Source organism: Nanorana parkeri, unplaced genomic scaffold (genome assembly GCF_000935625.1).
Source record: "Nanorana parkeri isolate BGI_ZX_2015 unplaced genomic scaffold, ASM93562v1 scaffold527, whole genome shotgun sequence".
Classification (NCBI taxonomy): Eukaryota; Metazoa; Chordata; class Amphibia; order Anura; family Dicroglossidae; genus Nanorana; species Nanorana parkeri.
In genome coordinates this window covers 216,506-229,689 of record NW_017306795.1, presented here as the reverse complement: position 1 = coordinate 229,689, position 13,184 = coordinate 216,506, and the positions used below count along the sequence as shown (strand labels likewise).

The 13,184-nt window shown below is 43.9% G+C and overlaps 1 protein-coding gene across 1 annotated transcript in view; it reads left to right on the top strand.

Moving 5' to 3' along the window:
- The window catches only part of DOPEY2 (dopey family member 2), an 84,987-nt gene extending 72,243 nt beyond the window's left edge, over nucleotides 1-12,744 (top strand). Inside the window, exons 28-37 of the mRNA XM_018561491.1 lie at nucleotides 266-351; nucleotides 1,383-1,492; nucleotides 3,541-3,687; nucleotides 5,155-5,216; nucleotides 5,387-5,515; nucleotides 5,682-5,818; nucleotides 6,965-7,020; nucleotides 9,343-9,501; nucleotides 10,544-10,673; nucleotides 12,426-12,744. Of these exons, the coding sequence (XP_018416993.1) occupies nucleotides 266-351; nucleotides 1,383-1,492; nucleotides 3,541-3,687; nucleotides 5,155-5,216; nucleotides 5,387-5,515; nucleotides 5,682-5,818; nucleotides 6,965-7,020; nucleotides 9,343-9,501; nucleotides 10,544-10,673; nucleotides 12,426-12,680 (1,271 nt within the window). The 3' untranslated portion in view covers nucleotides 12,681-12,744. The remainder of the gene's footprint in view (nucleotides 1-265; nucleotides 352-1,382; nucleotides 1,493-3,540; nucleotides 3,688-5,154; nucleotides 5,217-5,386; nucleotides 5,516-5,681; nucleotides 5,819-6,964; nucleotides 7,021-9,342; nucleotides 9,502-10,543; nucleotides 10,674-12,425) is intronic.
- Nucleotides 12,745-13,184: the final 440 nt, after the last annotated feature.

Here is a 13,184-nt window from a genome sequence, read left to right as displayed (position 1 = left end):
ATATACAGTTGTTGCTCCTCAGGAGTCTTTTGCACTTCTGCTTGAATCGTTCCAAAAATGTGGCCTAATCTTTTTGAACAAAAGACAATCCTATTTAAAACACAACACGCCACACCGTACCTTGATTCCTAAAGGTTCAAACATTTTTCATATGTGTCATATGCAAGAAGGTATCAGGAGAGACCTTTTAAGGAATTCTGGGTTAAGTTCTGTTCCTTTCTGTTATATATATCATGAATAAATTGCATATGTTTTCTCCACACAGAGGAAAATGCCGCAGCGCAGTCATCCATGGTCTCCGCCTCTGCGCCATCTGTTTACAGTGTGCACGCCCTCTCCATGCTTGCAGAGGTGAGCGATTTCCTCTCTCATTACTGTCTGATTGCAGGTTTATTAGTAAATCCAATGCAAGTGACATTTAATTTAGTTCTATTATGGGCACAACAGGGGGGGGGGGAGTTCCGCATTGCATCCTGCTTCTCTGAAAAAAGTACAGCATGCCGTACTTTTTTTCAGCGCACACCACCACGTTCCCATTGCAGTGTGGTGGTGTGAACCGAGCCCCTTCGTGACTAGGCAGATTGCATTGTCTTGCGTTGGGGCTGCAATGGAAACCGCGGCCAGCGCAGCCCCACTGCATATGTTCAATCAATATGATTCAATTCAATAAGTCAGTCGGCCCTAGGTGTTTTGATTTGTTTAGAGACGTCACAGGGTCTCTTTATGTTCTGTACGACGGTGGCACTGGCCACAAGTCTGGTAAGCAATCTATGTGGGTGGCCTCCGTTCTGAAAGCTGGAATAATAGATGATATGAGAAGATGGGTGTATATAATATGGGATGTGACAACCCTTTGTATATACATTTCATAAGCATATTACATCAGAGTGTGAATTGGTATTTTTGGCACAGTTTCTAAGTTTCGGAAAGACAAAAGGTAGATTATAATCTATGGCTAATAAGTGGGTAAATCTCCTTGGCAGAGTTTCCAATCATACCTGGAGCCTAAAATAGGAATTTGGAAGCACCATAAAATCCTTTAATTGGAGTCCATTGAAGGACACAGGTCCTACTTCTCTGTGTTTTATGATCATGCTCTTGGTATTGTTTTGCTACAAATCTAAGTAGGAGGGGTTATCCAGGGCTGGCCTACAGGGTTTTTTTTGTTTACCAGTGTCCAATCTTACTGTTGGTGGCAGTATAACCCAAATGTCCTGTGTCCCTCAACAGTCCATAAATCCCATTATTTGAGGTTTTAAAAACAATGGCAGACTGACAATCCAGACACCTGAACATGGGGAAGGCAGAGCCTCTCATTTCTGCATGATATAAAGGCTGATGTCCTCTAAGAGATCTCATTCAGACATTTTATTCTTGTGAAGGTCCTGGCCACACTGCTGGACATGGTTTACAGAAGTGATGAGAAGGAGAAAGCTGTTCCACTAATATCCCGCCTCCTCTACCATGTCTTTCCTTATTTGCGAAATCACAGGTAATCCCACTGAAGACCGGGCTGGTCTCGGACACTTCTGAACATTCTGTAATTACCAATGTGTTGTGTAATGTAACTAAACTGCTTCTTGTAACTTGTAAAGTAAACCAGTAATGGGGGTGATAACATAAACTATTAGTATTGTAGAGCAAGCACCACTAGTTGCAACAGCATTCCTTCATTATGTCACACTGTTCCAACAGAGATCCCAATGGCTTTTTAATAGTTTCTGAAATGCACATTGGTGAAGGCATACCTATTTTCTCCATGCTCTGCCCTCAAATGGCCCCGGTGGAGCTAACATAACATACAGGTGAAACTCAAATAATTAGAATATCATGCAAAAGTAATTGCAGTAATTGCTGCAAAAGGGGCCCAAACCAAGTACTGAGTACATATGCATGCTTGTACTTTTCAGAGGTCCGATATTGTTCTATGTACAATCCTTGTTTTATTGATTGCATTTAATAATCTACTTTTTTGAGGTTGTGGATTTGGGGTTCTTGGGGTTTTCATGAGCTGTAAGCCATAATCATCACAATTATGACAAATCACGGCTTGAACTATCTTGCTTTGCATGTAATGAGTCTATCTCATATATTAGTTTCACCTTTTAAGTTGCATTAGTGAAATAAATGAACTTTGCACGATATTCTAATTATTCGAGTTTCACCTGTACTTACCAAAGCAACTGCATTCCCTAGACCAGACTCTCTCAACCAGGGTGCCGTGTGGCTTCCTCAGGGAATGTTCCTGATGTGAAGGAAGAGCTTTTGATGTGAAGGGAAGAATGTGTTGTGAAGGGGGGGCTGTACAGGGCCGGATTTCCCACAAGGCCACCAAGGCCGGGCCCCGGGGTAGCAGGGAGTAGAGGTGCAGCAAGGGTGTGGAGTTCCTATCGCCCGACACCCGGGACATGCAGTTCCGGGTGACAGGCTGGTAGTTTTTTTTCTAAATTTAGTACAGCAGGGAAGCCGCCACTCGTTTTGTACAAGTGATCCCGGCCGAGAAGACTTGTATTCAGCCTGCAGGTCCGTTCTCCACTCTGCTCCATGTGAACACTGAGACGTTAAAGAGAAAATTATAAAAAAGGTAAAAGATTTTAAAAAAAGTGATAAAAGGAGTAAAATAATAATAAAGAAAAAAATAAATAAATGTAGGTCACATAATCGTGACCAGGTTCTGAATAAAAGATGCCACACCCCTAATGTATCAAGTCAAAAAAAATAAGAAGAGGTGGGGCTTTTTAGGTACCAAGTGACAAAGACCAAAAATTACCACATGATAAAACAAGAATATTTTATTATACAAAGGTTAAAAGACGTTTAAAAACTTAATTGATATGTGCACATTACAAAACAGAAAAAGAAAAACAGATTGATCTCCAAATAACCATTCCAGAGTTATAATGTGAGGCTAGATGGCCTTGACAAACATAATTAGTATACCATGTTCTTGTATACAGATGCCTCTTCTTATAGCAGGAATGGTGGTTCTCTCTCAGAGAAGCCCCACCTCTTCTCCTTATTTTTTTGTCATAAAAAAAATGTAAACCAACCTTGCCGCCCCGCCATCTGGTTACCATTCTCCATTGGTGGGGGGAGGGGGGGTTGGCGGGGAGGAGGGCACTTTGAGGAACCTGGCCTTGGGGCAGCAGAGAGTAAATCCGGCCCTGGGGCTGTGTTGTGAAGAAGGGTTCATATTGTGGGAGGGGGGCCTTAAATATAATAGGAGGGGGCTCCTGGCGTGAAGAGGGGACTTTATTGTAAAGGGGGGCCTCATTAGTTTTGTGTTTTTGCATGGCTTCCCTTTCAAATCCATTACATTTCAGAGTAGGGTGCCTTGAGATTTTTCATACTTTTAAAGGGTGTCGTGACTGAAAAAAGGTTGGAAAACGCTGCCATAGACAAAGTGTAAACATATAAAAATGGACATTATAGTAACTTCAACTATCTCTACAGGCACAGCGGAACAGTGACAAGTAAATACTATTGATAGCTAAAGTTTCCGTTTCCCTGTCTTACCTAATTATTGTCTCGTTATTCCAGTGCATATAACGCTCCGAGTTTCCGTGCCGGCGCCCAGCTTCTCAGCAGCCTCAGCGGCTACGCCTACACCAAACGAGCCTGGAAGAAGGAGGTCCTCGACTTGTACATGGACCCAGGATTTTTTCAGATGGACACATCGTGCCTTCAGTAAGAGAATGAAATAGTATAAATAAGATAAAGTAGTATGTTATAAAGGATAAAGTGACCCTGTCATAGCATAGGCAAAATAATAAGACATACTCTATGGAAAAGAAATCTTTTACTACATTCCTGTCCCATGGACATTCTCCTGTCTATTCAGGGGAAACGTGAGGCACCATAGCTCCCAACTCTTCCTAACTTTCCGGACCGTCCCACTTCTAGAACCAAATCCCTCTGTCCATCTTTCCTCCTCCATTGTCCCTGTTTTTGGTCTGATATATACACCTCTATAAATAAAATGTACTATTTAACTACCAAAAGTAGTATAGTACACTAAACCGTTTCCTCAACCTCTAAATTCTTGCATTTTTTATTTTGTTAATCTGGTTCTGAGGAAAAGTAGTCTTGAAAAAGGCATTTGTGAGCATAAAGGAGAACTATGAGGTGAGTGCTTTTCACTCACCTCATAGTTGTAGCCGACCTGTGACAATGAGACTGTCACAGGTCGGCTCAGTAGATCGGGAGGTGAGCGAACACATAGCGGCGTTCGCTCACCTCTCGATCCTGTCACGGCTCTCTGCCGTGACAGGAGAGGGGCTGGATTCCCCCCTCCCCGCTCCGCCAGTGCTGACTGGCGGAACAGACGGGGGAGGGGGCGGGTACAGCTTACTGCTCTAGATAGGCAGAGCCAGCTGTCAGTCCCACAGCTGGGCGGATCCCGGCACAATTGTTGGGATCCGCTTCAGCTGCGGCGTCTCAGTACAGCTCGCGGTATACTGAGCTCAGGGTGACGGGAGGACGCTAGTTTGTGTCCTTCCGTTACCCTAAGGAGAACTATGGGGAAAAGCCTTAACCCCATAGTTCTCCTTTAACCAATCATTTGGTTGCATATTAATCCTTCGTGGTTTATGTAACTGGGGGTGCAGCACGGCTGTGTCCTTTGCCTATATACATTGTGCTAAAAAGTCCCTCTTCTCGCCTCAAAAAGGTGAGAGGTATGCAGCACACTTCCAGGTGTACAAGATGCCGGGGTCCCCACCACATTCTGTGGTTGCTTCTACTGGCTCATATATGACTACTGTTTCCCATTGTGACATAGGGGCCAGAGGGAGGAACCACTGTATGCAGATGACAGGGTCACTTTAGGTTTCAGAGCTCATTTCCACCTAATGCAATGTCCTGGGTGTTTCTGCATTTATAGTTGTAACAAAATGTATGGACATCAGGAAAGTCATTATTTCTCAGCATCTGTTCCCATCAATATGCTGTACTGCAGAGCCTTGCGTTTTATACTCGCCCAAATATCCGGTATCGGCACCAATACTAGTATCGGTGCATCCCTAATAGCGGTAATAGTAATCATTTAGCCACATTCACCTTAGTGCCCCATGACATATTCCCAAAGATGCGTACTTGTATTATGTAATATTTTGGTTTTATCTTCATTGATTCATCTTTATTCTTACTCTTTAGCTGGAAGTCAATCATCGATCACCTTTTGACCCACGAGAAAACCATGTTTAAGGATCTGATGAGTAAGTGCACTGTCATTGTGTTATATTAAAATAGTAAAGGGAACACCACCCTAGACTTAGAAGATATGTTTATTTTGCTGTTTGTGTTGCGAGGCAGCTGGATTGGCACTGGAAGTGCATCTGATTTGGAACTTGCTCAGTCAATCTCCCTCTTTGTATTTCTTCTATAGACATGCCCAGCAGTTCACTGAAGCTGTACCCCAGCAGCGAGCAGAAGGCCATGCTACAGAAGCGACAGGGCTTTGCCGTTTTCAGCGGAGAACTGGACCAGTACCATTTGTATCTTCCTCTAATACAAGGTACTTTCCCCACCGCCATCTGACATCCAGGAGTATGACTACCATAAGCCCGCCTCTGTACATCTGTCTATTTCAACCATATAATTTGTTTCTGATGACAAAGTTGCAGTAATTAAGCAACATTTTGCTATGAAATCACATACTGTGTATTTTTGGCTACCTTCAGAACGTCTGACAGAAAATATTCGCGTGGGGCAGACGGCTATAATGGCGGCTCAGATGTTCCTGTTTTTCCGTGTTTTGATTCTGAGAATTTCCCCGCAGCACCTTACCTCGTTGTGGCCGATTATGGTGACTGAATTGGTGAGTATAGAGATGTCAAGGGGATCCGATGTTTCCAAGTTAAAGGAGTTGTAAAGTCCCAGCATATCCTGTCCTGTTATAACATCAGCATTGTAATAGGAATACATACTGGACTTGTCTCTGAAAATACAATCAAAGCTTACTTTAAAAAATCCCTTTTATGTAGTGAGCGCTGCCTTCTGTCTGCCCATCACTTCCAACAACTTCATGGACCCCCAGTGTGCTTTGCGTCTCTTTCCCTGCTGCTCGTTGTGATGCAATCTCCATTTCTCAAGTCTACATATCCCATCATGCATTGCTTCCAGCAGGCAATGATAATGTTACATTGTTCAAACCTTGAGTTGTAGTGCATATTCACCGGGCTGAGGGAAATTGTGTCAATGAGGAAGTCCATCCTATGGGCATCTTCAGTAACTACCTTTACATTACAAACTTCTAGATGGATATAGTTATTAGGAATGGTGCAGAACTTATAGAAATTCAATATCGAAACACAAATTTCTATTTAGTTTTGGACTACAGATACCTTTTACCTAAAGCTCAATGTGTTATTTATGAGCCGTCCTTCTGTGCTTGCTATACCAGGATTCACAAAAGACCATTAGTTAGTTTATGTTGTTAATATGCCTGAAACAAGGGATTTGGAAGGATTATTTCCAGATGATCTAATCACTGCAAGACCAAGGGGGGGCGGATGTCAGCATTGTAAAGTAACTGCCCAAAAATGTCACCTGCCTTCATAGGATGCATCAGATGTATCATCCTTCTTCCCTAAATTGCCAGTGAGGGAGCCTGGCCACCCCTACTGTGATAACATAGTACATATTCATTCAAACCCATCAGGCAGAAGACAGAAGATCTTCTTAAAGCCAAATTAAACCCTGGTAATGTGTTACTGTAATGTTGTCAGACTGCATGTACTGTAATAAACACAGGTCTGTTTTAGCTGCCAAATACCGCAGCCGGTATTAAACTTCCCTGTGCTGGCAGAACGTAGACGGGTCGGGCCGCGGCTCTCTCGGCCAACACTCAACAGCACACATCAAGTTTTTCCTAATCTGTTTACAACAGGCCCCTGTAACCTTTGAGATTGCATGAGCTGTCACAAATCCTGTATATTCATACAATGTATATTCTTGTTTTCAGATACACGTGTTTGTTCAACTACAGGAAGATCTGGTGGAAGAGGAGACCACGTCAAAGTAAGAGATGCCAAGTTTCCATTTTTTGCACAACAGTGGGTGTCATTTCTCCATTTGTCAGATAGACATCATTAGGACACTCTAGGAAATGAGAGGGAGAATAGAAGATTGATTAGAAGCTATGGACAGCGCAGACATTTCTTGTTTTACTTATAAATGTGACCCAACGTAAATGAGGTTTAGAGGGTCAGTCCACCCACAGGGAATCTTTCAGGTGGAACCTGGTAAGCTAACCCACTGGCTTCTTTTATCTCCCAGAATCTTTCTACTGGAATTCTCTGCTCTGCCCCGCAATCTCATGAGGGATCTTTTCTGCAAGTTCCATTCTCCATCATATAAAACAAAACACAAATCCAAAAAGAAGACAGTGATCATCATTATGCAGTTATTTTAGTTCTAAAGTCCCAGCATATCCTCTCCTGTTATAACATCCGCATTGTAATAGGAATACATACTAGAGTTGTTTTTTAAATAATAAAATTAAAACTTACTTGGAAAAATCCCTTTTATGTAGTGAGTGCTGCCTTCCATCTGCCCATCACTTTCACCAACTTCCTGGATTCCCAGTGTGCTTTGTGTCTCTTTCCCTGCTGCTCGATGTGATGCAATCTCCATATCTCAAGACCACATGGACTACACTTCTTCCAGCGAACAATGCATGATATTACATTGTGGGTGTTTCCTGTGTTCACTGTGAGACTGGGGGAAAGAGTTGAGTTGTAGTTCAGATGGCAGGCTTTGTGAGAGTGGTGACATGTTCATCTTCAATAAGTAAGTTAACAAACGTCTACATAGATATGGTTATGAGGAGTGGGAGAGAACTTGTGGAAATTCAATATAGAAATACAAATTTAGTTTTAGTTTTTGACCATAGATACCCTTTACAGAACTCTGGTCTACCCCCACACTGCAAGGGTTAAAGTCTAATTTTCATCTAGGGTCTAAAATAAAGAAGTTATACTCAACGGAACCTCGATCCTTCGGCAGAGACCACGCTCCTCTTTTCCCCCGGGCTCCATGTCCCTTGGCATCCTCACATCCAATACACCAGGGGTAGCCAAACTCTGGCCCTCCAGCTGTGGTGAAACTACAAATCCCATGATGCATCTCTCTGCGGGAGTCATGTCAGTGGCTGTGAGAATCTTGCCATGCCTCATGGGATTTGTAGTTCCTCCACAGCTGAAGGGCCAGAGTTTGGCTACCCCTGCGATACTCTGTGTTGGACATGATGACTCACGGATCCTTAGACCGCTGGAGCCCAGGCAGCCAGGCAGGGTCGAGGTTCCGGTGAGTATATCTTTCTTTATTTTAGACCCTAGAGAAAAACAACCCCTTAAAGGAGAAGTATGAGGTGAGTGCTTTTCACTCACCTCATAGTTCTAGCCGACCTGTGACAATGAGACTGTCACAGGTCGGCTCAGTAGATCGGGAGGTGAGCGAACACATACCGGCGTTCCCTCACTTCTTGATCCTGTCACAGCTCTCTGCCGTGACAGGGGAGGGGCTGGATTCCCCCATCCCGCTCCGATCCTCTAGCGCTGATCGGCGGAACGGACGGTGGAGGGGGCGGGTACAGCTGGCTCTGCCTCTAGGTAGGCAGAGCCAGCTGTCAGTCACGCATCTGGGCGGATCCAGACATAATTGTCGGGATCCGCTTCAGCTGCGGCGTCTCAGTATACCGCAAGCAGTAGGTCGCGGTATACTGAGCCTAGGGTGACAGGAGAACGCTAGTTTGTGTCCTCCCGTTACCCTAAGGAGAACTATGGGGAAAAGCCCTAACCCCATAGTTCTCCTTTTAATCCTGGGGTAGCCCCACTGCAAGGGTTAATTTTGTAACTGCCCAGAGTTCTTTTCTTTTCAATGTCTCTGCACAATGTAACATTATAGGATTCAAAAATAAGGGAAGTGGACGGAGCTGGGAACTTGGGAGCTGAAATCTGGGCGAAGTCCCAGGAAAATACCAATAGCTGGTGGTTATTCAAACCATCCACCAAAACCTGAAACATCAACTGACTCTTTCAAACAGTCGGGGGCTAATGTATTAAAATTGTGTTACTGTCATAAAGTATTGCTGCCTACAGCAACCTTTTAGAATGCTCATCTCATTTTTGAACCTGCAAACATAACAGAAACTCATTGGTTGGTATTGGTGACATGATTTTTATCGTGTAGCACACTTTCATGTATTAAACCTTGGAAAGGGCCCAAGGTCTGATTGTTCTACCGGACTATTAGGGCCATGGAAGGTCCCATTTTCCCTAATAAGCACATGTATTGCATCTTGTGTCGTGTTATCAATTCCCTTAACTTTATTCCTCATAGGAATAGCAAGACAAACAAACAGAAAGCCGCCTTGGCAGAGAGCAATGGGCCTGTATATGTGGAGATCCAGCAGAACAGCTTGGACATGTATTTATCTGCAAGCAAGTTCCTGGACACCGCACTTTCCTTCCCCCCGGACAAGATGCCTCTGTTTCAGATGTAAGTCCCCATAGACTTTTGTTGACTGCCGCTAAGGACACTATCTGCATGACATTTGTATGTTCCCCTCTGTCTTAGTTTACTTGAAATATTATAGTTTTCTTCCACAACCCTAAAAACCCAACAACGGTTTCACCATTGTCTGCTCAATTTGGACCTAATGTGTATATGTGCATAATGATAGACTTTGGTAGACACATTCGAGCAGGGGTAGCCAAACTCCGGCCCTCCAGCTGTGGTGAAACTTCAAATCCCATGATGCATCTCTCTCTCTGGGAGTTATGCCTGTGGCTGTGAGAATCTTGCAATGCCTCATGGGATTTGTAGTTCTACCACAGCTGGAGGGCGGGAGTTTGGCTACCCCTGTATTAGAGTGTAGTCGTGTGTGGGTACAGGGACTGATGTGAATCATCATCATGTACTCCGTATAGCATTGGGTAACATGCCAGTGCTGTATACATGAGAAATACGTGGCACTCTTATTTGCTTAGCATAGGCTGACCAGATGTCCCGGCTATTCAGAGACACTCCTTGTTTAATCATGGTTGTTCCAGGCTGAAAAAAAAGGTGCTTGTTGGTGTCCCTGGAGAGGTAACCCTTCCCCTGACAACTGTGGAGGCCAGATAATGTATTTGGAGATGGCCAGATCCATGACTGTAAATGTGGGGCTCATAGGCCCAGGACCAGTAGTGCCCTTCAGTGGTTCAAACTGGAAAATGACTAATTAGGTGAAAGTATGACAGTGTAAAAGGGGGAGTAAGAAATGGTTTTCTAGTCTATCAAAGACTTAATTGCAGACTCATGTTCAGGTAATTTCAACTAGAAAAGATGAGGTATAAGTGGGGGCAATGGTATGGTATCTATATGGTATATTGTGGTATGGTATATTGTGTTTCTGCCAGTTACATTTAATATTTCTGGACCAACCAGGTCTGGTTGGTCCAGAAATATTAAATGTATCTGGCAGAAACACAATCCCTCCCAGTAGTGTACATAATCATTGCTGATCTGGTAATTTGGCTTTGTTTTCATTGTCGTGCAGGTACAGATGGGCGTTTGTCCCTGAGGTAGACACGGAGGCCTGTGTCATCCCTGCAGAAGTGGTAGAGAACCACCAAGAATGTAAACCTCATGTTGTTCGGATACTGGAACTCATGAAGTTCCGGTTTGGGGTGAGTATTTACCTGGGAGCTTTCATAATGCCATCTTACCCTAAACAACATTATGGGGCACATTTATTCATTCCGTCGCTCGGCAAGGCAATGCTAAACAGGAGCAGAGAGACCGAATGTGCGACAGATCTACAACATGGTTACAGCTTGAGTCATGTACTCTTCTATTATTATTATTATATAGAGTTATTACAGTGCCAACAGTTTGTTCAGCACTTTACAATATTAATATTATACAGGCAGGTAGACAGTACAGTTATGAAACAATTCCATACAAGCGGAGGAAGAGGTTCTCGCTCTAAGAGCTTACAATCTAAAGGATAAAACCTGGCCCTGACCATGTCTGAATTCTGCATCAGTTTAAAAGGAAAACCTGTCTCATTATTCAGTTGTAAATCTGTCATATTTAGCTGCCCAGGATTGCAGGGGTCCAAATACACCGAAAAACTGTTGCATAGACTTTGCTAGGTGAGAGGCAGTCTTATCACTTTGCTAAATCCATCTCCAAAAGATCAGCCGCACAAAACCAGAGTAAGTGAATTCCAAAGTTTTATTGAAGTAAATCCAAACAAATCCCAAGAAACAAAATCCAAAGTATGATATGCAACATGTACATCACCGTGAGTCTCCTCCCACGGCAAAGCCTCTCACTCGTTTCACCACCGTGACTTGATGATAGATCATGTAATAGTTAATGGAAAAGGTAAAAGAACAGTTAGATTGTTGAGGTGGGATAGGGTTTCCTGAAGAGATGAGTTTTCAGGGATCGTCTAAAGGCAGAAAGGGTAGGGGACAGCCGAGTAGGTTGTTGTAGGGAGTTCCAGAGCATGGGAGAGGCTCTGGAGAAGTATCAAAGGTGAGCATGGGAGGAGGTGATGAGGGAGCTGGAGAGCAGGAGGTCTTGAGTGCAGCGGAGAGGACTATTTGGGTGATATTTTGTGATAAGGTGGGTGATGTAGCAGGGGGCAGAGTTGTAGATGGCTTTGTATGTTGTTGTTGCCAGTTTGAATTGTATTCATTGGGCAAGTGGAGAGATTGGCAGAGCAGAGTGGTGAACATTGAACAGTTGGTGTACTGTCATTTAGGGATGGGCCGAGTGTTCGATTCGAACATGAGTTCGAATCGAACATCGGCAGTTCGAGTGCTCGACGAGCGCCGAACTTTATGGGATGTTCGCGGTCTGTTCGACCGCGTACATTCCATAATACAAAATGCCCACTGAAGCTCTGATTGGGCAAAGTCTTGCACCTGACCAAAGGTCAGGTGCAAGACTTTGCCCAATCAGGGCTCAGCGGAGGAGGGGCCTGAAGGTATGGCCCCCAGCCTGCAGACGAAGTGGAGGCAGGGGGGCGGGGCAGAGTAGCCGCGGCCAGACTGAAGGAGAAAAGCCGACGGACCGCCGGGACAGCGAGCAGACAGACCAGGGGACCGAAGGCCGGGACAGCGAGTGGACGGACCAGGGGACCAGAGGCCGGGACAGCAGCGGAGGTAAGGGGGCCAGTACACTGTATTTATTACATGTACCGGCAACTGTATGGGGGTCGAACATTCGACCCCCATACACTTGCATTGAGTTCGATTTCGTATTCGAACATTTCGGCCATTTCGAATGTTCGAATACGAACCGAACAGGGGGGTGTTCGGCTCATCAGTGTCGGTGTCATTGTCACCATCCTTTTTTTCTTATTTCAAGGTACATGAAATTGCTTGTATGATATAAACTGTACTTACGCTCATACTCTTTACTCTCAGGAACATGCAGCCGAAGACTCTAGTTTGAAGAGGAATGAGTTCCCTCTCCTTGGTCTCCATTCTATATCCAAGATCACCCAGCTCGTGCCGTTTTTCAGGACACTAAGTTATGTGTTTAAAGCAAAGGGAAAAAGTTCTAGCATGGCACAAGGCCTCTACGGCTCTGTGGAATACCCAGTAGAAGACACTACAAGGGTGATGAAGGAACTTGAGGAAAACGTGGAATATGACTTCTTAGAGAGCATGGGAAATTAATCAGATGGAAGCCATGGTGTGCCCCCTAATTATGGTGTCCTATAACTGTGGCTTATGCTGAAATCCCTGAAGGTTTCCTTGTGGAGATAATGTGATTGAAGACCTTCCTCGCACAGTGAAGAAATAATATTTGCTTGTGAGATAAAAGTAAAACTGTAAATATAATTAATTTTAATGTGAGAGATGCTGCAGAGGGACATTTTAGGTTAAAAAAAATGTTGTGAAAATCCATCAAAATCTAGGAGGCATTTATATATCATTGAGCGTGATATATAATGTGAAACATAAACACAGGGCTGTGACCCAAAGCAACCATTCAGGGTCTTGTTTTCATTTTTTTTTTTTTTTATCTGCACATGAAAAATGACAGCAAGAGTTTGATTGGTTGTTGTGAGTAGTCCAGACTATTGCCTCAGTTCATACACGTAAGGGCCATTGTATGTCCATACATGTATAGGCCAGAAACCACTAGGATTATAGCTTGGGGAAATGGCAGTGTATTAA